The sequence below is a fragment of the Capra hircus genome, chromosome 14 (genome assembly GCF_001704415.2).
Source record: "Capra hircus breed San Clemente chromosome 14, ASM170441v1, whole genome shotgun sequence".
NCBI lineage: Eukaryota > Metazoa > Chordata > Mammalia > Artiodactyla > Bovidae > Capra > Capra hircus.
This window is the reverse complement of record NC_030821.1, coordinates 8,779,844-8,803,998: the sequence shown is the minus strand read 5'-3', so window position 1 is coordinate 8,803,998 and position 24,155 is coordinate 8,779,844. Positions and strand designations below refer to the sequence as shown.

Below are 24,155 nucleotides of genomic sequence, written 5' to 3'. Positions count from 1 at the left end.
CATCATAGATGAGAGTTCAAACTTTGCCTGGAGGTGGGCCAATATAGTCCCTTCAGACAGGTTCCAGTTTTCTTCGCTCGTTCGTAGGGTTCTATAGTTCGGTTGCTTAGCAGAGTGACAACAGTGAACACACTTTAAAGTAATGACATGTGTGTGCTCAGTTGCTCAGCTGGCCTGACTCTTTGTGACCCCATGGACTGAAGCCTCCCAAGCGCCTCTGTCCATGGAGTTATCCAGGCCAGAATACTGGAGTGGGTTGCCTTTTCCTACTCCAGGGGATCTCTCCAACCCAGAGATCAAATGACCCCAGTTGTCTGTTGTACCCATTAGAAAATCTAGTAGGGTGCTATCAGCTGACTAGTTTTTAGTACTATTACTTTCTAATATGCCTCCTAAGATCAATTTAAAATATACCTTGATGAAACTAAGTTATCTATTATATATTATAGAATGGTTAGAAATAAGCCAAGTATTGGAAGACCTCTACTAAAAACAATTGAGTTTTAGAGAAGTTGCTTTTAAAAAGGATGTGGGGCTTACCACGTGGTGTTAGTGGTAAAGAACCTGCCTGCCAATGCAGGAGATGCAAGAGACGTGGGTTTGATCCCTGGGTCTGGAAGATCCCCTGGAGTAGGAAATAGCAAACCCTCCCCAGTATTCTTGCCTGGAAAATTCCATGGACAAAGGAGCTTTGGTGGGCTACAGTCCCCGGGGCTGCAAAGAGTTAGACATGACTGAGTGAGTGAGCACAAACAAAAATACACAATGGAATATTATTGAGCAGCAGGAAATGATTTGGAGAAGGGAATGGCAACCCACTCCAGTAGCCTTGCCTGGAGAATCCCATGGACAGAGAAGCCTGGCGGGCTATAGTCCTTGGGATACTACTGAGTGACTAACGCTACTACAAGAAATGAGGATATTCTGCCATTTATGACAACACAGAGGACATTGAGCACATTTGCTAAACAAGGTAAGTGAGCCAGAGATAGATATCCTTTAATTATAGAGTGGAAAAAAATTGAACCTGTAAAAACAGGAAAATGGTGGGTACCAGAAGATGTCAGAACATGGGAGGTGGGGGATAAGACTCATGGTACAAACTTGTAACAATTAGTAAATAAGTCATGGAGATATAAATAAAGCACGGTATAATGAACATTGTTGTAGTTCAGTCTCTCAGTTGTATCCAACTCTGTGACCCCATGGAGTGCAGCCGCCAGGCTTCCCTGTCCTTCACTATCTCCCCAAGTTTATAATGAATATAGACAGTAATAGTTATAATTATGTAATGGGATAAAGGTCACTACAGTGACAACCATGTTACAATATATAAACGTATCAAAGTAGTAGACTGTACACCTTAAATTTACACAAGGTTACCTGTCAAATTTATCCAATTAAGAACAGGAAAAATTAGATATTTTTTTCTGTTGACACTTCAAGGTTTTGGCAGTAAAATTTTAAGAGTGCAGAGGCTGCATTTTAGATAAGAGAACAGTGGTAAATCCTTTCAAAAGGACAGGTATTTGCATTCATTCAAATAGATTATGACAAAGTTATTTCTAATAATACATGTTTTTCTAGTCTTAGTTGGCCACATTTAAAATAATTCTTGTAGATAACAACAAAACCAGATATGCTAGGTTCCTGCCTGTATAAGTTACTAATTATGACAGTCTTGGTTGTTTGTCAGTTATAATCAAATTTATTGTGCATAATCTGTGCTAAATGATAAAACCTGACTAATCTCCTGTAGGTTGGTCATCTAAAAATTCTAGAATTTCTTTGCCAATGTATTAGCCTTCAAACTTGAATTTTGAGTTACTCTCTTAGTTCAGTTCAGTCGGTCAGTCATGTCTGACTCTTTGTGACCCCATGGACTGCAGCATGCCAGGCCTCCCTATCCATCACCAATTCCCAGAGTTTATTCAAACTCATGTCCATCGAGTTGGTAATGCCATCCAACCATCTTATCCTCTGTTGTCCCCTTCTCCTCTCACCTTTAATCTTTCCCAGCATCAGGGTCTTTTCAAATGAGTCAGTTCTTTGGATCAGGTGGCCAAAGTATTGGAGTTTCAGCTTCAGCTTTCAGCTTTAAGGGGTTTCATAATTGCTTCCTCAGCCACTTTGCTTCTTTTAACAAAGAAAAACTTAAACTTGTTATTTATAAATAAAATTTGCAATGACCTTACAAGTTCAACAAGGGTTTCCCTTGTGGCTCATCTGGTGAAGAATCCGCCTGCAATGCGGGAGACCTGGATTCGATCCCTGGGTTGGGAACATCACCTGGAGAAGGGAAAGGCTACCCACTGCAGTATTCCGGCCTAGAGAATTTCTTGAACTGTATAGTCCATGGGATTGCAAAGAGCTGGACATGACTGAGTGACTTTCACTTTCACTACAAGTTCAACAACTCTCTTATAACTAATTACAAATATATAAAAAGTAATTAGTAAGATTTCTATATTCTTCACTTCTTAATGTTCTATGTCAATTTCTATAAAAATCTATGTACATCTCTATTTAGTGCATTGATTTTAGCATTTTTATTATTAATAATAAGCTTTGAAGTAAATTCGTTACAAAATAAGTAGTGAAAGAAACAGTTATCAGTGCTTGAAAAAACTGTAGCCTTGGTTTAGCTTTCTCAAATATTGAAAAATAATCATTGTGAAAAGAGTGAACATTCATGTAAAGTTTCGTTTCTAGTTTATTTACCTTAGGTCTGTGTATTCCTACTGTGATTGAGAGAGATTATTTCAAAATTACATAACTTTCAGAAAGTTTGAAATTAAAATGAATAAAAAGAAGTCCAAACTCAGATTTATTTGTCTTTTTAGAAGTTAATCATTAAAAAATTTTTTTAAAGTCATGTATCAGATATTTTCTGAACGTTATCTTCTATTGTGTGGAAAACATTTGAATATGCATAACTTATTGAAGCCCCACTATAGCTAGAACTTGAGAGTTATGAAGAAAAAAAGAGTGACCCGGAATCATAAACAAAAATTAATATTAATGAAAGAAAGGTTGTTTTGATGATAAAACTGTTAATGTACTTGAAGGAATTCTATAAAGGAAGTGTACACTTTACAAGAAGATATGTAGAAAAGCAAATGATGGGAGGTAAAAGCAGACAGATTTTTTACCAGATGAGCCACAAGGGAAACCCTTGTTGAACTTGTAATGTCATTGCAAATTTTGTTTATAAATAACAAATTTAAGTTTTTCTTTGTTAAAAGAAGCAAAGTGGCTGAGGAAATACATTTTTGTGGTGAAGAGTTACTTTTTTATTAATTATTTTTTCATTGGAGGATAATTGCTTTGCAATGCTGTGTTGGTTTCTACCATACAACAATGAAAATCACTCATAATTATATGTATATATATGTGTGTGAAGTGAAGTGAAGTCACTCAGTCGTGTCCGGCTCTTTGCAACCCCATGGATTGTAGCCCACCAGGCTTCTCCCTCCACAGGTTTCTCCAGGCAACAGTACTGGTGTGGGTTGCCATTTCCTTCTCCAGGGGATCTTCCCGACCCAGGGATCAAACCGGGGTCTCCCGCATTCCAGGCAGATGCTTTAACCTCCTAGCCACCAGCAATTTGGCCATATATATATGTATATATATATGTATATATACATGTATCCTTTCCCTCTTGACTGCCATCCTACCATCTATCTCCCCATGCTACATAGCATCTTCCCACTAGCTATCTATTTTGCACATGGTAGTGTATATATGTCAGTGCTAGTAATACTTATTTTAAACTTATATTGCACATCTTTCCAAACACTTTAACCTACTTTTAATGCCAGTAAGCTGTTTCAAGCATCTGGATAACAGTACTGTGGGGAAGGTAGCCCGCTTTATCCCTATATTACAGGGAAGATATAGGTAATAAAGTTGAAGCTATGATTTTTCCAGTAGTCATGTACAGAGATGAGAGTTGGACCATAAAGAAGGCTGAGTGCCAAAGAATTGATGCTTTTGAACTATGGTGCTGGAGTAGACTCTCAAGAGTCACTTGGACTGCAAGGAGATCCAGCCAATCAATCCTAAAGGGGAAATCAGTCCTGAATATTCATTGGAAGGACTGATGCTGAAGCTGAAACTCCAATACTTTGGCCACCTGATGCAAAGAACTGACTTATTAGAAAAGACTCTGATGCTGGGAAAGATTAAAGGCAGGAGAAAAAGAGGGCAATACAGGATGAGATAGTTGGATGGCATCATCAACTCAATGGACGTGAGTCTGAGCAAACTCCAGGAGATAATGAAGGGCAGGGAAGCCTGGCATGCTGCAGTCCGTGGGATCGCAATGAATGACTGAACAACAACACAGGGAAGAAACCGGAAAGAAAGTTGTTTATAGGAGTGTTTTTTTTTTTTTTACATAGAATAAGCAACTATAAGCAGAAAGCAGTTTCCTCGCATTAATTCTCAGTTCAGCTCAGTGATGTCTGACTCTTTGTGACCCCACAGACTGCAGCACGCCAGGCCTCCCTGTCCATCACCAACTCCCGGGGTTTACTCAGACTCATGTCCATCGAGTCGCTGATGCCATCCCACCATCTCATCCTCTGTCGTCCCCTTTTCCTCCTGCCTTCACTCTTTCCCGGCATCAGGGTCTTTTCAAATGAGTCAGTTTTTCACATCAGGTGGCCATTAGTTCTACTTGTATCTAATTTGTTTTATTTACCTTGCGCATTTTCTATATAAATAGAATAATTGTATTTTGGTATTGAGTCTTAATATCCATGTATTTTTAAAAGCTAGTCATTAATATTCAGAGAAGAAACAACTTTGGAGATATATGAAATATATTTTTATTTCCTGGCAATGGACTGAGACATAAAGCTGAGTAAAATGGCCCCAATTATGACATGACATTCAGTTTTCATTGTAAAGCAAACCTAGATTGCATCAGAAAATTGGGAAAACCTTGGGAACTGTTTCAGAGGGGAAGTGTAACCTTTATTTTAAGGGAGGGGGAGATGAGTTGGAGGGGGGGAAGCTCATATAAACATGAAAAGGTTGATGGCTTCTGTCGTGATCCCTGAGAACATTTGAACTAAAAGAAACAGCTTATCAGATTGGATAGTTTTCAGTTGTTTTTCTTTTCAACCTCTCTTCTCATTTATTTTACAGTGGATGGAATTGAGGTTCAACACTCTGGCAAAATGCCCACACTGCAAAAAAATGTAAGTTCTGTACCACTGGCAATACTACTGGGAAATATTTGAGAACAATTTAAACAGTTCAGAATTTTCATTGAAGTCAATTTTGATTTTAAGATATAGTTCAGAATGTATGCATGGTTAACATGTTTATGATTTTCAAAACTAAAAAAAAAAGACATCTTTGAACTAATTCATATATTACATTTTTCAATTAAAATGATTGGACTTAACCTATTCTCTAAAGGTAAAGCAATTTCTAAGAAGGTGGACATTACAAAAACTAACTGTAACCTAGTAAGGATTTTCAAATGTTCTAAGTGGCTATAATTTGTTTTACATAATCTAAAATTTATATTTTAAAAGTGGGCTATAATCTAGGAGAAAGCCAGATTTCAGGGGGTTAATAATTAGGTCATTGAATGGCAACATTTTTATAATTATTTCTCTCTCTTAACTGTTCAATTTCTCTGTGTTTCTAAATGGTGTACCTAGGAAAAAATAACAAAAAGCAATATAAAAATGGGAAAAAAGTAGATATTTTGATTAAAGACATTTTATGCCATCTGTGTTGAGAGTCCCCAAGTCACCCTAAGGGTTTTTGACATTTTAGGAGAACTACTAGGAATTCGGAGAAGGCAATGGCACCCCACTCCAGTACTCTTGCCTGGAAAACCCCATGGACAGAGGAGCCTGGTGGGCTGCAGTCCATGGGGTCGCTAAGAGTCGGACACGACTGAGTGACTTCACTTTCACTTTTCACTTTCATGCACTGGAGAAGGAAATGGCAACCCATTCCAGTGTTCTTGCCTGGAGAATCCCAGGGACGGAGGAGCCTGGTGGGCTGCCGTCTATGGGGTCGCACAGAGTCGGACACAACTGAAGCAACTTAGCAGCAGCAGTAGGAATTAGTATACAGTTGTACTCACAGCTTTATGGTGAACACGTGTAAAGTAAAATCAGCAAAAGAAAAAAGGTGCATGGAGCAAAGTCTGGAGGAAGCCAGGAGCAAGCTTTCAAGAGTCCTCCCCCAGTGGAGTCACACAGGATTTATTCCTCCATCATAAACTGTTACAAAACATGTGAAGTGTTGTGGGGGCTTCCCCCTTGGCTTGGCAGTAAGAATCTGCCTGCAATGCAGGAGATGTGGGTTGTATCCCTGGGTCGGGAAGATCCCCTGAGGAGGAAATGGTAACCCACTCCAGTATTCTTGCCTGGAAAATTCCATGGACAGAAGAGCCTGGTGGGCTGCATACAGTCTGTGAGGTCTTTTAGAGTCGGGCATGCCTAAGCATACAGGCATGTGAAATATTTTTGACAAGAGAAGCTTATTGGAGACTCAATGTCCGAGGTATAATTTGAGCTGGTCACATAGGCACCTGTTGCATAGCACATACCACAATTCCATGCTCCCAGAAGGAAAGCAGGCATTCGACATAAACCATAGTTTACTTTGTACAAGCAGTTTAGGCATAGCAAACCACTCATCAGTAAGGGAATAGTTAGAACTATTTTGAAATCTAAGTTCCCAGGAGAACAGCTGGACAGCTATATTAACTGTTTTCTGCATAACATCTATTTTGATAATAAAATTTCAATTCAAAAATTACTGTTTTCCACTTACATGTGTGGAAAGTAAGCAAAGGAAATGAAACTGGAATGTTTTGGTAATTCAATATTTAAAATGAAAAATATGAACTCATAGTTAAATTTTTGTGATCCTTTGAATGAAGTAAGTAAATACTGTATCTATTTTGAGAGTAAAGCAATTCTAAGTATGGTTTATAGGAGGAAAGAATTTTAAAATGTCTGAGAAGTAGAACATATGTAACAAGATATCTCCTTTTATTTGTGCTATGATTGATTGCTATGATTCCAGCTAAATATAATCCTATGAGAATAACTTTATAGCATATTTCTAGCTTCAAAGGAACAGATATTTCCTTTTTTATTTATTTGTGAAATTAATCATCTGAATGTTTAACTTAGCTGAATCTAAGACAAGTCTGCACATGGTGAAGCAAAGTGGATAACCTCAGATAAGTGCACAGAAAATGGATACTTCAGGGACATACCAAACACACATGTGTGTGAAAATGTGTGTGAATAATCCATATTTCTGTATGTTACCTATATTTTCCCCAAATTGAAGACAATTAAATTGCATCCTCACCAGAAGGATTAAGTTAGATTTTAAAATATCTTTTAGAAAATAAAAACAGAGACTTCTCATGATTAGCAAATTGTGTGCTAAGCACAGTGATCATGCCTTTGTATGCGCATATACTATTTGTAATCTTTACAAGTCCTGGGTAGCAGGAATTATTATCCTCATTTTATAAATGAGGAGCTGTTAGAAAGGATAATGATTTTGCTCAAGTGACTTGCTTGGTTGGTTTATTTTAGAACAGTGGCAATATTTTTCTAATAAGAAAGAAGTATTGAATGTTTAGATATTCTACCACAAGGCTGTGTTCTAGTGTAAGAAGAATTTGTATCTCTTTCTTAAGGAACAATTTGCCTAGAAATTCACTTGAAATAAATCAGCTCAAATGTCATTCTTAGAGGAATGTGTATAGAATTGGAATCACATGCTGAACACGAGAAGACTTAGGACATTCATTACTTATTTGAGGAAAGATCATGTTATCACATGAACACTCACGGGTCATATCTAGATTTCTTTTCTCTTTGAATATTTTTCTTAACAAAATAATGAGTCGTCTATTGAAGTAAGATTCTGAGATTTTTATTTCTTAAACTCAAATAGCAAATATCCTAAAATTATTTTTTGTTACAGAAATTACTAAATCATTGTTATGGAACTAGCATTATTTTTATATCTCACAAAACAAGTGGGGGGAGTACCTTCCCCCAGGGCTCCAGAGACCAAGAAACATTTTTTAATGTCACTGTTTCTTATTCCCACGATCACCGAGGCTATAACAGCTAATGGTGAGGTTTCTCTTTCGATTAGACAACTTGTGGCTAATGCTGGACGGGAGTTGTTGTTCTAGCATTCTGAAATGTCAACCTGGACCATTTTTCCATGAAAATGTTTTAATGGATTTATGATTAGTGATATGATGACTTAATCCATGATAATTATCAATAAATATCATTCCTTCCACATCACTGAGGTACTTTTGTGTGGATCTCTTTCTACCATTTTAAACAAAAGCAATTTAAAACCTCTTATTCTCATAAGTTGGGGCTTCTCTGGTGCCTCAGTGGTAAAGAATCTGCCTGCTAGTGCAGGAGACATGGGTTCGATCCCTGATCAGAAATATCCCCTGGAGAAGGAAATGGCAACTCACTCCAGTATTCTTGCCTGGGAAATCCCAGGGATGAAGGAGCCTGGCAGGCTACAGTCTGCAGGATTGCAAAGGGCTCAGAGACGACTTAGCAACTAAACGACAGCAATAAATTCTCATAAATTATCATTTAACTTTTCTGGTTAGTGCTTGCTTTTATAATTATTCACTAATTCAACAGTCCTGTGCTGGGTACCAACTGCTCAAAATAAAGATACAATCTTGCCTTCAAGGAACTTTGTCTTATGGATATGTGGAAGAGAACAGACAATTACAATAAAGTTGTACGATAAAGTGCTTTGGAAGGTTATACTTAGCATGTTCTGCTCTGAAGAGATCCTAATCCAGACTGGAGGGAAAGGGAATATGAAAGGAAGCTTCCAGAAAAGAGGGATATTAAAGGTGACTGGTGATGCAGAATACTTAAGTGAAGAAAGGGGAAGAAGCTACAACCCAGAATACTCTACCCAGCAAGACTGTAGTTCAGATTTGACAGAGAAGTCAAAAGCTTTCCAGACAAGCAGAAGTTAAGAGAATTCAGCACCACTGAACCAGCTTTACAAGTGCTAAAGCAGTTTTTCAAGGCAGGAAACACAAGAGAAGGAAAATACCTATAAAAATAAACCCAAAACAATTAAAATTGTAATCGAATCATACATACTGATAATTAACTTAAATGTAAATGGATTACATGCACTAATCAAGGGCTTCCCCAGTGGCTCAGTGGAAAAGAATCTGCCTGCAGTGCAGGAGCCATAGAAGTCACCGGTTCGATCCCTGGGCTGGGAAGATCCCCTGGAGGAGAGCATGGCAACCCACTCCAGTATTCTTGCCTGAAGAATCTCCATAGACAGAGGAGCCTGGCAGGCTACAGTCCATAGGGTCACAAAGATTCGGACACAACTGAAGCGACAGCACGCATGCACTAACCAAAAGACCTAGACTGGCTGGGTAGATGAAGACGTGCATTTATGCCCTTCCGCTTACCACATCACTCTACTTAACCCCCCATGTTGTATATAAATATTTTAAAATTTATTTATTTTTATTGGAGGACAATTACTTGGCAACACTGTGGTGTTTTTGAATCAGCCTCGGGTATACATGCGTCCCCCGACCTGGAACCCTGCTTGCAGCTCCCTCCCCACCCCACCCCTTTGGGTTGTCCCAGAGCACCAGTTTTGGGTGCCCTGCTTCATGCATCGAACTTGCACTGGCCACCTGTTTTACGTGTGGTAATGTACATGTTTGAGTGCTACTGGGTTAATCATGTTTCCACTATGGCTTGCAACTATAATTATCTTTTATTTTTTGTTTGGCTATTGATTGTGAAAATGGATAAATATCTTTCACTATAGTGATTATGTAACTATTATTCATTTTAATATGCTGAATTAAATAATGGAATTATATATCACTGTATATATGCATCTAATTATACTTAAGAATTATATATCACAGAAAATAATAGAATTATATATCACTAACTATCATTTAATATAAAAACCTATAATCACTCTTTAAAATCCAGAAGTACACTAGAATTATCTTGGAATTTCCTGAAAAATGCAAATGCCCAAGTATTGCTACTTTTTTGAAAACTCCAAATGTGATTATAATGAGCAAACTAGCTGACATATTGAGTGCAGCACTTTCACAGCATCATGTTTTAGGATTTGAAATAGCTCCACTGGTATTTCATCTCCTCCACTAGCTTTGTTCATAGTGATGCTTTTGAAGGCCTACTTGACTTCACATTCCAGGATGTCTGGCTTTGGCTGAGTGATCACACCATCATGGTTATCTGGGTCATTAAGACCTTTTTTGTACAGTTCTTCTACGTATTCTTCTTAATCTCTTCTGTTTCTGTTACATCCACTGTTTCTGTCTTTTATTGTACCCTTCTTTGCATGAAGTGTTCCCTTGGTATCTCTAATTTTCTTGAAGAAGTCCACAGTCTTTCCCATTCTATTGCTTTTTGTTTCTTTGCATTGCTCCCTTAAGAAGGCTTTCTTCTCTCTCCTTGTTCTTTGGAACTCAGCATTCAGATGGGTCTATCTTTCCTTTCCTCCTGTGCGTTTCACTTCTCTTCTTCTCTCAGTTACTTGTAATGCCTCCTCAGACAGCCATTTTTGCCTGTTGCATTTCTTTTTCTTGGCGTGGTTTTGATCACAGCCTCCTATACCATGTTATGAACCTCTGTCCATAGTTCATCAGGCACTCTGTCTGTCAGAGCTAATCCCTTGAATGTGTTTATCACTTCCACTGTATAATCATAAGGGATTTGATTTAGGTTATACTTGAATGGCCTAGTGGTTTTCCCTACTTTCTTCACTTTGTCTGAATTTTGCAATAAGGAGTTCATGATCTGAGCCACAGTCAGCTCCTGGTCTTGTTTTGGCTGACTCTATAGAGCGTCTCCATCTTTGGCTGCAAAGAATATAATATAATCAATCTGATTTCAGTACTGACACACAAATGAATATAAATAAAATAGGAAATATGAATATCAGTGGATTGTATTACTGTCAATACATTGGTTATAATATCGTATAAATGTTGCCATTGGGGAAACTGGTTAGAAAACAAATGAGATCTCTCTGTATTGTTTCTTATAACGGCTTTTGAGTCAACATTTGTCTAAAACAAAAAAAAATTAATTAACCCAGACAATAAGCAGGCAGGCTTTTAAAAACACAACGAAACTTGTAGAAATTAAAAGTTACTGAAGTGAAAATACAGTAGAACAAGCTAAACAGCCGATCAGATTAATTCGACAGATGAAGCTGTGGATTGGAAGACAGAATTAAGTAAATTACCTAGAATCCATCAGAGAGAAATGTAAAAATAAAATTAAAAGGAATATATGTAAGAGCATCTGATATATTTGTAATTTAGGAGGAAAAAGTAGAGAATGGGATAGAGGTATTTTGAAGAGATAATCCCTAAGGATTTTCAGAGATATGATAGATATGATCCCATAGATTCAAAAAGCACAATGAATCCCAAGCAGAATAAATAAATGAGTTATAGTGAAATTTCAGACAACTAAGATAAATAGAGGGTATTAAAAGCAGAGACAGAAAAGGCAGATTTTTAGTGTGAAAAAGATAGCAGTTCTGGCAGCAAGCCTCTCAATAGCAATAAGGGAAGCCAAAAAGTTTAAAAATACTTCAAAGTTCTAAGAGAAATCAACTGCCAAACTGTTGTTGTAGACCTATCTAAACCATCACAGGCTAATGAAGTTTTAAAAAAGATATTGGCAAATGCAGAACTAACTAACCAGTCAGAACAATCGTCCCAACCCAGGGATCAAACCCGGGTCTCCCACATAGCAGGCAGATCCCCACCAGCAGTAAAAACCAAAACAGAGTGGTTGCCATTCTGATACCCTTACTAAAGAGATTGATGAGAGATGAACTCAGGGAAAATATCCTTGAAGACATTTCTGCACTGCAAGAGTAAAGAAAGTATGAGCCAAGAAATGCTAAACATTCGTCAGACGCACTGACTGTAAAATAGCAAACACAATAACAATGGGACTTCCCGGGAGGTCCAGGGGTTAAGAATCCACCTGCCAGTGGAGGAGATACAGGTTTGATCCCTGATCTGGGAACGAAGATCCCACGTGAGTGAGTGAAGTCGCTTAGTCGTGTCGACTCTTTGCGACCCTATGGTCTGTAGCCTGCCAGGCTCCTTGTCCATGGGATTTTCCAGGCACGGATACTGGAGTGGGTTGACGTTTCCTTCTCCACATGCCGGGAGGAGTACTGTGCTCTGGAGGCCGTGAGCGCAGCTATTGAGCGTACTCCCGGCTTATGCTGAAGCCCACACGCCCGAGAGACTGTCCTCCAGCACAGGGGAAGCCAGGCCGTGAGAAGTTTGCACAGCGCAGCCAGAGCGTAGATCCGGCTCACTGCGACTAGAGACAGCCTGTGCGCAGCAGCGGAGACCTAGGGCAGCTAAAATGAATAAATTAAAAAAACGATTACAGGGGCTTCCCTGGTGGCTCAGTGGGAGAGAATCCATCTGTCAGTTGCAGGAGACGTGGGTTTGATCCCTGGTCGGGGAGAATCCCACCTGCCGTGGAGCAACTAAGCCCATGTGCTGTAAGGACTGAAGCCCACATGGCCTGGAGCCCTGCTCTCTTAACAGGCCAGGCCCCCGCAGTGAGAACCCAGCACCCTGCAGCTGGAGAGTGGCCCCTGCTTGCCACAACCCACACAGCAACAAACACCCAGCACAGCCAAAATATATAAGTAATACAAATCTTCGTTTTTATTTAATAAATTTAATTTATTAATTTAATATTTTATTTAATTTATCAATTCAATAAATTTAAATTATTTCTTAAATAAAAAGATAAATAAAATTATAAGAAAACAATAACAAATACTATTAATGCTAACAAATTTGGAGAAACAAAAATAGAATTGAACTGACATATTGAAGAACAAAAACACATAACATGGGAATGGAGTATTTGGAGTTAAAGCTTTCTAAGATCCTTGCATTTGTTGGAAAGATAGATTTTTCAAATGATTTTAGTTTTAAATGGTGTGCATATTAAAATTTAAGTTCCACTGCTAATTAAATAGATACATACATCATTATGCCAGCAAATTTGGAAAACTCAGCAGTGGCCACAGGACTGGAAAAAAGTCAGTTTTCATTCCAATCCCAAAGAAAGGCAATGCCAAAGAATGCTCGAATTACCACACAATTGCACTCATCTCACACGCTAATATAGTAATGCTCAAAATTCTCCAAGCCAGGCTTCAGCAATACGTGAACCGTCAACTTCCAGATGTTCAAGCTGGTTTTATAAAAGGCAGAGGAACCAGAGATCAAATTGCCAACATCTGCTAGATCATCGAAAAGCAAGAGAGTTCCCCAAAAACATCCATTTCTGCTTTATTGCCTATGCCAAAGCCTTTGACTGTTTGGATCACAATAAACTGTGGAAAATTCTGAAAGAGATGGGATTACAAGACCACCTGACCTGCCTCTTGAGAAACCTATATGCAGGTCAGCAAGCAACAGTTAGAACTGGACATGGAACAACAGACTGGTTCCAAATAGGAAAAGGAGTACGTCAAGGCTGTATATTGTCACCCTGCTTATTTAACTTCTATGCAGAGTACATCATGAGAAACGCTGGACTGGAAGAAACACAAGCTGGAATCAAGATCACCGGGAGAATATCAATAACCTCAGATATGCAGATGACACCACCCTTATGGCAGAAAGTGAAGAGGAACTAAAAACCCTCTTGATGAAAGTGAAAGACGAGAGTGAATAGGTTGGCTGAAAGCTCAACATTCAGAAAACGAAGATCATGGCATCTGGTCCCATCGCTTCATGGGAAATAGATGGGGAAACAGTGGAAACAGTGTCAGACTTTATTTTTTGGGGCTCCAAAATCACTGCAGATGGTGACTGCAGCCATGAAATTAAAAGACACTCACTCTTTGGAAGAAAAGTTATGACCAACCTAGATAGCATATTCAAAAGCAGAGGTATTACTTTGCCAACAAAGGTCTGTCTAGTCAAGGCTATGGTGTTTCCAGTGGTTATGTATGGATGTGAGAGTTGGACTGTGAAGAAGGCTGAGCGCCGAAGAATTGATGCTTTTGAACTGTGGTGTTGGAGAAGACTCTTGAGAGTTCCTTGGACTGCAAGGAGGTTCAGCCAGTTCATCCTAAAGGAAATCAGTCCTGGGTGTTCATTGGAAGGACTGATGCTAAAGCTGAAACTCCAGTATGTTGGCCACCTTATGTGAAGAGCTGACTCATTTGAGAAGACCCTGATGCTGGGAGGGATTGGGGGCAGGAGGAGAAGGGGATGACAGAGGATGAGATGGCTGGATGGCATCACTGACTAGATGGACATGAGTTTGAATAAACTCCGGGAGTTGGTGATGGACAGGGAGGCTTGTCGTGCTGTGATTCATGGGGTCACAAAGAGTCGGACATGACTGAGCGACTGAACTGAAGTAAACTGATACATCATTAAAATTCAAAATAGTAGGTAGCAAATGAAATAAGAGCGTCAGCTGCTGCTGCTGCTAAGTCGCTTCAGTCGTATCTGACTCTGTGCAATCCCCTAGACAGCAGCCCACCAGGCTCTCCTGTCCCTGGGATTCTCCAGGCAAGAACACAGGAGTGGGGTGCCATTCCCTTCTCCAACGCATGAAAGTGAAGTGAAAGTGAAGTCGCTCAGTGGTGTCCAACTCTTTGCAACCCCATGGACTGCAGCCTACCAAGCTCCTCTGTCCATGGCATTTTCCAGGCAAGAGTACTGGAGTGGGGTGCCATTGCTTTCTCCAAAGAGCATCAGAGTCAATCCAAAAGAAATCTAGAAAAGGGGATGGAGGGCAAAGAAAACAGAGAGTAGAAAACCAAAATAAGAAGAAATAATCAATGTATATTAGTTGTCAGAATATATATAAACTTATTAAACTTGTGAGAAATTATCAAACTAGATTTAAGTACATTTATATGCAATTTGAAGATGAAACGCATAAAATATGAGAACATGGAATAAAAGTAAAAAGTGAAACTGAAACAATAACCAAAAGGAAAGATATACGAGGCAAACACTAACCAACAGTAAAAGAGCAATAGTAATACTAGGTCAAATAGCAGAGACTGCTGTTCTTTTCTTCCTTACAGTGGAACTGTCAGTCTTAATGGCTGCTCAGCTAGAGACTCCGCTTCCTAACCTCTCTTGCAGATGGTTGTGACCATGTGTTTGTGTTGAGGACCATGGAATATGGACAAAAGTGATTACTACATCTTCCTGGAACTCTATTTAAAGACAAAACCTGCTTGTCCTGCTTTTTACTCCCTTCTTCCAGTTGCTTGGAGAAGGCACCTGCAGCAGGACGTTTGTTACCATATTGAGTGAGTGGCAGTCATGGAACAGAACTGTTTACTAGCCCTTGGGTGTACATTTACCTTTGAATTCTTATGTGCAAGAGAAATAAAGCTACTGTTTTCTAGATTTCTCTGTTATAGCATTTTAGCGTATACCTTAATATATCATATGCTTTAGGGTATTATTATCATTATGGTCACTTCATCGGAAATATAAATTCCAAACTTGTGTGCAACAAGTAATCTAACTTTGATATATGTAAAATAAAAATGAATAATTATAAGAACTATGCTCTTGACAATCAACATAAATGCTGCCAACTAAAAAACAAGGCACAGTGTGAGAGTTGGGAGTTAAGTTTTATCAGGGATAGATACTACTCCCGAGAGGTAGGGAGGAAGGTCAGTATATGTGTGATTTTGGTGAAGGGGGAGTACATGCAATCAAGCACCAATTTTTACAGAAGATTGCTACTGGTCTTATGAAGTCATTAGTCGCTACTAGTGACTCTTACTAGCCCTAGTAGACATAAGAGGAGTTGACATTAGTGCTTTTCTAGAAATGAGGAGCTGCAAGAATTGGGCTCATAAAATCTTCTCCTGAAAAGATCTATCTGAAGACCTGGTCTGCCAGATTTTCTCAGAGAACAAAGCGTCTCATTCCTGAACTCCACCCTGAACTCCTTTCAGGGAGGGTTGAAGGTCAGTAAGCTGCAGCAGCTCATGATTTAATCCTTGCAGAGGTAGCTGGCAAGTGCCAATTTGTAGCTGGCGATGCAAAAAGCAAAATTGTAATACTTTTAGAAGAAAAGGTAGAAAAATATTTTTATGACAGAAGTAGAAAAGAACTTCCTAAAAAAGTACAAACATTAAAGGAAAAGATTGGTAGTTTTGACTATATTAGAAGTACTTTGTATTACATTGGTATCACTGGTAAATACTCATATCAAAATATGTTATTAAAGATGAATTTGTAAAAAGACTATAAGAAGATATGTATAGGGACTTCCCTGGCAGTCCAGTGGCTAAGACTTCACCTTCCAGTGCAGAGGCTGTGGGTTCAATCACAGGTCAGGGAGCTGAGACCTCACACGCTTCATGGCCAAAAAAACAAAACGCAAAACAGAAGCACTGTTGTAACAGACTCAATAAAAACTTCAGAAATAGTCCATATTAAAAAATCCTTTAAAAAAAGATATGTGTGGTATATATAGCTGCATGGAATAGTATGCAGACTGTATAAATATCATCTATGAATTATCTAAATACAGCCCAAGACAAAGAGACAATAGGTATGAACAAGCAATTAATAGAAAAAATCAGTAGTCAACCTGCATATGAGAAGATGTCCAACCTCACTACAAATTAGTTATATATTAATACATAATAAATCCACAATGAAATACCATTCACACTCATGAAATGAATACATAATAAACCCACAATGAAGTACCATTCACACTCATGAAATTCTCAAACCTGAGAACATTACCAAGTGTTGACGTGTTAATGAGGATATAGGTAACACAATGGAAGTTCTCATGTAGTGTCAGTGGAGATATAAATTTGGCATTTGTGAAAAGTAAAGATATGTCTACAGTACAACCCAGCAATTCTATTCCTAGGTATATGTTTGATAAATTCCTGCATATTTACCTAAGGAAACATTTAGAGTGAATTTGAAACAGTCTTGTTATAATAGCAAAAAAAAAAAAAAGTTTAAGTCCCTGACTGTCCATCAGCAAGAAGAATGAGCAAGCTCCATGTATGTGTGTCTGTGTGTGTCTGTGTGTGTGTGTGTGTAATGCAAGATAGTTGTGAAAATGAATAAAGTAAATTTCTGCATGTGAATATGGAAAAGTCATGTAGAGTATCAAGGGGTAAAAAACAACTCACAGAAGCAAACAGTTTAACACATGTATGTGTAAAAAGTTTTAACATTGGCAAAACAATATTATGTGTTACATACAGATACCACATTTGTATTAAATGTATAAGAGATTTTATTATCCATGCAATAGGTGTTTTTGGTCATTGCCTTTCCTTGTGATAAGATGGCATTTGGGTTGTAAAGTAGCGGTAAATTATTTCTTTCCTGTGAAGATTTTCCAGAGGTAGAGACTGTTTATGTTGAGTGAAGATTTTCCAGAGGTAGAGACTGTTTATGTTGAGTGATGAAAAATGAGCGTGGGTTTTCTAAGTATTAGAAAACTAAAGTGTGTTTCTAAACACACTTTAAACACAAAAGTGTGTTCGTTTGCCTCATAGAAAAGCTGCTACAGTATTCACTTAGAAACTTTTGACTTATTCTAGTAAATTCAGTTGCCTTCTAATCCATGGTAGATTGGGCTTCCCTTGTGGCTCAGCTGGTAAAGAATCTGCCTGCAACGCAGGAGATCCGGGTTCGATCCCTGGGTTGGGAAGATCCCCTAGGGAAGGGAAAGTCTACCCACTCCAGTATTCTGGCTGGGAGAATTCTATGGACTGTATAGCCCATGGGGTCACAAAGAGTCAGACACAACTGAGCCACTTTCACTTTCACTTCCATTGTAGATTAGACCGCCAGAGGCAGATACTTAGGTAAATGAGAAATGATGGCCAGCTGTGATATATAACACAGGAGAAATCACCAAATGCACACATGGTTATTAAAAGTAGTCAGAGTTAAATATAACATACATCTGTGAGTCACAGATTCCCTGTTAACTCCAGGTGATAGGCTGTATACTACTGCAATTAATGATAACCACCCCCCACTCCCAGATCATCCAGATGTTGCTGTTTTGGTTCAAGTATTCAGGAATTTTTATGATACATATTTGCAACAATATTCATCAATTTTAAAAAAGATTTGGGACTTAAAGGAAGCTACTTTTCTGTTACGCAAAAGTAACTTTTTGGAATAGCACACTCCTAAATTATGCTTAGTAAGTGATGTATTTCTATATTTCATTTATTCAATAGACATTCTATGAGTAATTTACTACATGGTAGGTATAATGTTGACACTGGCTGTACACAGACAAATCAGATAATTTTATATATATATATATATGTATATGTAGGGCTGTCTGCTGTCACCCTGTTTAACCTGTTCCCTGAGGACAAAATGAGAAATGCCAAGCTGGATGAGTTACAAGCTGGAATCAAGATAGGTGGGAGGAACATCACCAACCTCAGATATGAGAATGATACCACTCTAATGGCAGAAAGCAAAGAGGAACTAAAGAGCCTCTTGAAGAGGGTGAAGGAGGAGAGTGAAAGAGCCAGAATAAAACTAGATATTAAAAAAATGAAGATCATGGCATCCAGCTACATTACTTCATGGCAAATAGAAGGGGGAAAGGTGGAAATAACAACAGATTTCCTCCTGTTGGGCTCTAAAATCACTGCAGATGGTGACTATAGTCGTGAAATCAGAAGACAATTGCTTCTTGGCAGGAAGGCTATGACAAACCTAGACAGTGTGCTGAAAAGCAGAGACATTACTCTGCTGACAAAGGTCTGTATAATCAAGGCTATAGTCTTCCCAGTGGCCTTGTGTGGTTGTGAGAGCTGGACCATAAAGAAGGCAGAGAGCCAAAGAATTGATGCGTTCCAACGGTGGTGCTGGAGAAGACTCTTGAGAGTCCCTTGGACATCAAGGAGATCAAACAAGTCAATTTTAAAAGAAATCAACCCTGAATATTCATTGGAAGGACTGATGCTGAAGCTGAAACTCCAGTATTTCAGTCACCTGATGCAAACAGTCAACTCATTGGAAAAGTCCCTGATGTTGGGACAGATTGAAGGCAGAAGGAGAAGAGGGCATCAGAAGGTGAGATATCTGGATGGCATCACTGATGCAATGGACGTGAACTTGGGCAAACTTCGGGAGATGGTGAGGGACAGATAAGCCTGGTGTGTTGCAGTCCATGGGGTCCCAAAGAGTCAGACACAACAGGGCAACTGAACAACAACAATATCATCCACTAACACAATATGTGATATATTATATGGGTTAATGTATGTTTGTTTAGGAAAGGAGAAAGTACTAGTTTGGCTTTTTGACCTTTGCTATACTTTAACTATTCTGAAATTTTTTTTTTTTTATTAGAAGTAGAGATAACTGAAAACCATTGAATTTAGAATTTCAGTTGAGAGATATATTTTATGAATTCCCCATAGGCTTCTTGCATGTGTATTTAAGATTTTTAAAAGTTTAATCTCTTTAATTTTGTAATCCTAATTGTAACAATGCAAAAAATTAGTATTATTAAAATGGCCATACTACCCAAAGCAATATACAGATTTAAAGAGATCCCTATCAAATTACTCATGACCTTTTTCACAGAACTAAAACAAATAATTCTTACATTCATATGGAATCATAAAGGACCCAGAATTGCCAAAGCAATCCTGAAGAAAAAGAGCAAAGCTGAAGGCATAATGCTCCCAGACTTCAGACTACACTACAAAAGTACAGTAATCAAAACAGCATGATATTGATACAAAAATATATATGGATCAATGAAACAGAATAGAGAGCCCCCAAACAAATCCACACATCTATGGTCAATTCATCTTCAACAAAGGAAGCAAAAATATACAATAGGGGAAAAACAGTCTCTCCAGCAAGGGGTGTTGGGAAAGTTGAACAGCTACATCTCTAATGAAATTAGAAACACTGTCATACCATATGCAAAAATAACCTCAAAATGACTTAAAGACTTAAACATTAGACATGACACAATAAAACTCCTAGAAGAGAACATAGGCAAAACATCCTCCAGTATAAACTGTACCAATATTTTCTTAGGTCAGTCCCCCAAGGCAATAGAAATAAGAGCAAAAATAAACAAATGGGCCTAATGAAACTTACAAGCTTTTGTACAGCAAAAGAACCATTAAGAAAATGAAAAGAAAAACTAGTGGCTGGGAGAAAATAATTTGCACATGATGTGACTGACCAGAGCTAAATTTTCAAAATATGCAAATAACTCAACAGCAACAAAACAAACAACCCAATTGAAAAATGGGCAAAAGACCTAAATAGGCATTTTCCAAAGACATACAAATGTGTCAAAAAGCACATTATAAGATGTTCAGCATGGCTAATTATTAGGGAAATGCAAGCAAAACTACAGTGAGGTCCCATCTCACACCGCTCAGAATGGAAATTGTTAAAAATTCTGCAAATAACAAATACTGGAGAGGAGTGGAGAAGAGGGAGCCCTCCTACGCTGTTACTGGGAGTGTAAGTTGGTTGCCATAGTGGTGGGGTAGGGGAGAAATAGATTGGGAGTTTGGGGTCAGCATATGCAAACTAGTATATGTAGAATGGATAAACAACAAGGCCCAACTATGTAGCACAGGGAACTATATTCAATATCCTGTGATAAACCATAATGGAAAAGAAAGTAAAGAATTTATATATATATACACATATATATATGGTGGCTTAGACGGTAAAGTGTCTGCCCCCATTGCGGGAGACCTGGGTTCGATCCCTGGGTTGGGAAGATCCCCTGGAGAAGGAAATGGCAACCCACTCCAGTACTCTTGCCTAGAAAATTCCATGGATGGAAGAGCCTGGTGGGCTACAATCCATGGGGTCACAAAGAGTCGGACACGACTGAGTGACTTCACGAAATATATATGTGTAAAATTGAGTCACTTTGTCGGACAGCAGAAATTTAAAAAAAAAAAAACATTGTAAATCACCTCTACTTCCACTTTTTAAAAAGCAGAATGATTTTAGATGTTGCTTGTGAAAGTAACTCAGTCATGTCCGACTCTTTGTGACCACTTCAACTATACAGTCCATGAAATTCTCCAGCCAGAATACTGGAGTGGGTAGCTGTTCCCGTCTCCAGGGTATCTTCCCAACCCAGGGATCGAACCCAGGTCTCCCACATTACAGGTGGATTCTTTACCAGCTAAGCCACCAAGGAAGCTTGGCTGGCGTTATTTACAAGAAGGAAAATCCTAAGTGTCCAATAGTAGGGAATTCATTAAGTTATGTTATATTCATCTTTCAGAATTCTACTTTGAGAATACCTAATGATGTAAGAAAATGCTTATGCTAAATTGGTAAGTTAGAAAAGATGGCTGTAGAAAAATAGGTAAAATGTTCAGTGGTATTCATGGTAGTGGAATTATAGGTAATTTTCCTTTTTATTCTTTATTCTTATTTTCTAAGCTAAACATATGCCAACAGTTATAAATGTAAGAGAATAAAATGCTATTTTTAAGATAGAACCTATTTTCCATTCTGAAATAGAGTTTTTTGGTAATAAAATTTTATCTTGGAAAATAATCGTTGACTATTGTGGGTTTTTATGGATATTGTCAATGACCAAGACTTGAATCTTGTTTAAAACTACAACCAGTCACTACAACACAAACTCACTAATTATGATTTAGATAGCTCATTAAAAATATCATTCTTTTTTATTTTTATTTTGGTTGCACTGGGTCTTCGTTGTGGCCTGCAAGGTCTTTGTTGTGGTGCATGGGCTTTCTCTAGCTGCAGGGAGCAGGCTTCTCTTGTTGCAGTTTGGAGACTGCTCTAGGTCTGGCTCGAGGGCTTAATTGCCCTGCGGTATGTGGGTTCTTAGTTCCCTGACCAGGGGTTGAACCCACGTCCCCTGCATTGAAAGGTGAATTCTAAACCACCAGACCACCAGGGAAGTCCCCCCAAATATCATTCTTATTATGCACGTTCTTGTCTTTCAAGTTGAAGAAATAAATGGAAGCATATATATGTTACTAAAGTCGTGAATTAGTACTCACAATGATGATATGGAGAACCTTCATGTTCATGTTTAATATTTTTTTTTGTTCTCATGAAATTTACAGTTCTTCAGTGGGTAGTGCACTTCCTCGAAGGCGCTGCTGTGTATATATTACCATTGGAATGATATGTATTTTCATTGGGATTGGATTAACTGTGAGTATTACTCTATTCCTTGTTAGAATTCTTTCCTCTTAACTTGATCAGTAGTAAATGGTGTGGTTTGGAACAACTTTCTTCGATCCCTAAAGAACCTGCCTCCCTGACATACCAGGCTAGAAGCTTCTAAAAAGTTTTGAGCAATCTAAAGGCAATCCACGGGCTTGTTCTCAGCGGAGTTTGCCCATCCGGGTGAAATCATGTCTTGGGATCCCTCTGAAAGTTCTTGATATTGGGAACTTTTATCACGCATTTAACAAAAAGCCCATTTGTTTTTATTTAGTGCCAGCCCCAGTTTTGCCATGGCCAGAGCTGAAGCAATATTCATTCAGCTACAATGGTCTAAAAAACTCTTCTTTTTATTCAAGTCAGACAAAGATTTATTATCAATATGGGGATGGCATCAGGGATATAGATTAAATTCCTTTATAAATGGTTTAATGGGATTTTTGTTGATTTGATAAAATGTATAGTTAACATAACCTGCTATGTCATTTTATGAAATTTTGCTCTATCCGTGTCAGTCAACAAATGCAGCAACTCATATTTTGTCATCTCGGGAATATGTTTCATAAAAATCACCAAAAAAGCCAATGCAAATTCTGTTTCTAACCTTTTATTTTTATATTGCTTTTTATTTTAGGTTGGCACCCAAGATTTTGCAAGACGATTTCATGCAACCTATGTTTCTTGGGCAATTGCTTATCTCTTAGGTTTGGTCTGCCTTATCCGAGCTTGTTATTGGGGAGCCATAAGAGTGAGTTATCCAGAACACAGTTTTGCATAAGCTTATTTATGACCTTGTGATGCGGTTGAGGGTATCTAACAGTTCTTGATAAGCTACTCTGGACATCTTAAATCATTTACCTAATGGATTTCATTTTCATTTATGTATGAAGTTTTAAGACTGGGAGCCTTATATGAACAAACGTTTATTGTACTACATTATAGGCAAATAGTTTCTTTTGCTGCTAAGTTTTCAAGCTCCAAATAATAAAGCTTGGTCTTCATGTTCTTTTACATCTCTTAAAGGTATTTTTGATTTGTTCCCAATCATACCTAACACCACACTTTCATTATTTTTAAATCAATTATTCTATTACTTGCTGGTCTGTGAGTATTCTCAAGGAGTGTTTATAAATATTGCTGTAATAGCTTCACATTTATACTCACTTTTTAATTGAGCTATCACAATTGCTTGCTTTAAATCTAAGCAATATGCATTTTGCTTGAACTGCTTATAGTAACTTTAACCTAAGGTCATAGTGACATTGTTCAGGAAAAAAAAATATGTTTAGTGTACCTTCAAAGACTTGACATTCTTGTCAGATAAAGACCATTTCTAGATACTGTATGCTTGTTTTATGTTGTTTGTAGAAATAAATAATATTTTGGTAGTAATTTAAAATATGAGAATAAAAATATTTATTTGTCCACCGTTGGAGATATGTTGGATAAATGTTCTCAAAGATCACAGGACTTTTGTCTTTCATTTTTGTCATTGTTTGAAAATGTTCTAATTATAAAAGTTCTGGCCTAGATTTATGAAATTTAATATTAACCAGCTCTATGTATTCCTTTATGGAACTTGAAGAAAGTGTTTCACATAACATGTTTCATAATATTTAACAGTTTACAAAAATGTATCTGTATCAGATTGTCCTCCTTTTCATTAGATCATGGTTAATTTTTCTTGTCGGGGTGTGTGTGTGTGTTAGTCGCTCAGTCCTGTCTGATTCTTTGCGCGTCCATGGGCTGTAGCCCGCCAGGCTCCTCTGTCCGTGAAGTTCTTCAGGCAGGAATACCGGAGTGGGTTGCCATGCCTCTAATTTATGGAATACGTGGG

At 38.1% G+C, this 24,155-nt stretch overlaps 1 protein-coding gene across 2 annotated transcripts in view; it reads left to right on the top strand.

Moving 5' to 3' along the window:
* Window positions 1-23,782, top strand: part of TMEM55A (transmembrane protein 55A) — a 72,337-nt gene extending 48,555 nt beyond the window's left edge. For both annotated transcript variants that reach the window (XR_001919120.1, XM_013969364.2), the window contains 3 exons: window positions 5,155-5,207; window positions 22,216-22,306; window positions 22,953-23,782. Coding sequence is in view for 1 of the 2 variants with exons in the window: in XM_013969364.2 (XP_013824818.1) it covers window positions 5,155-5,207; window positions 22,216-22,306; window positions 22,953-23,096 (288 nt within the window). In the remaining variant the exon portion in view is untranslated. The remainder of the gene's footprint in view (window positions 1-5,154; window positions 5,208-22,215; window positions 22,307-22,952) is intronic.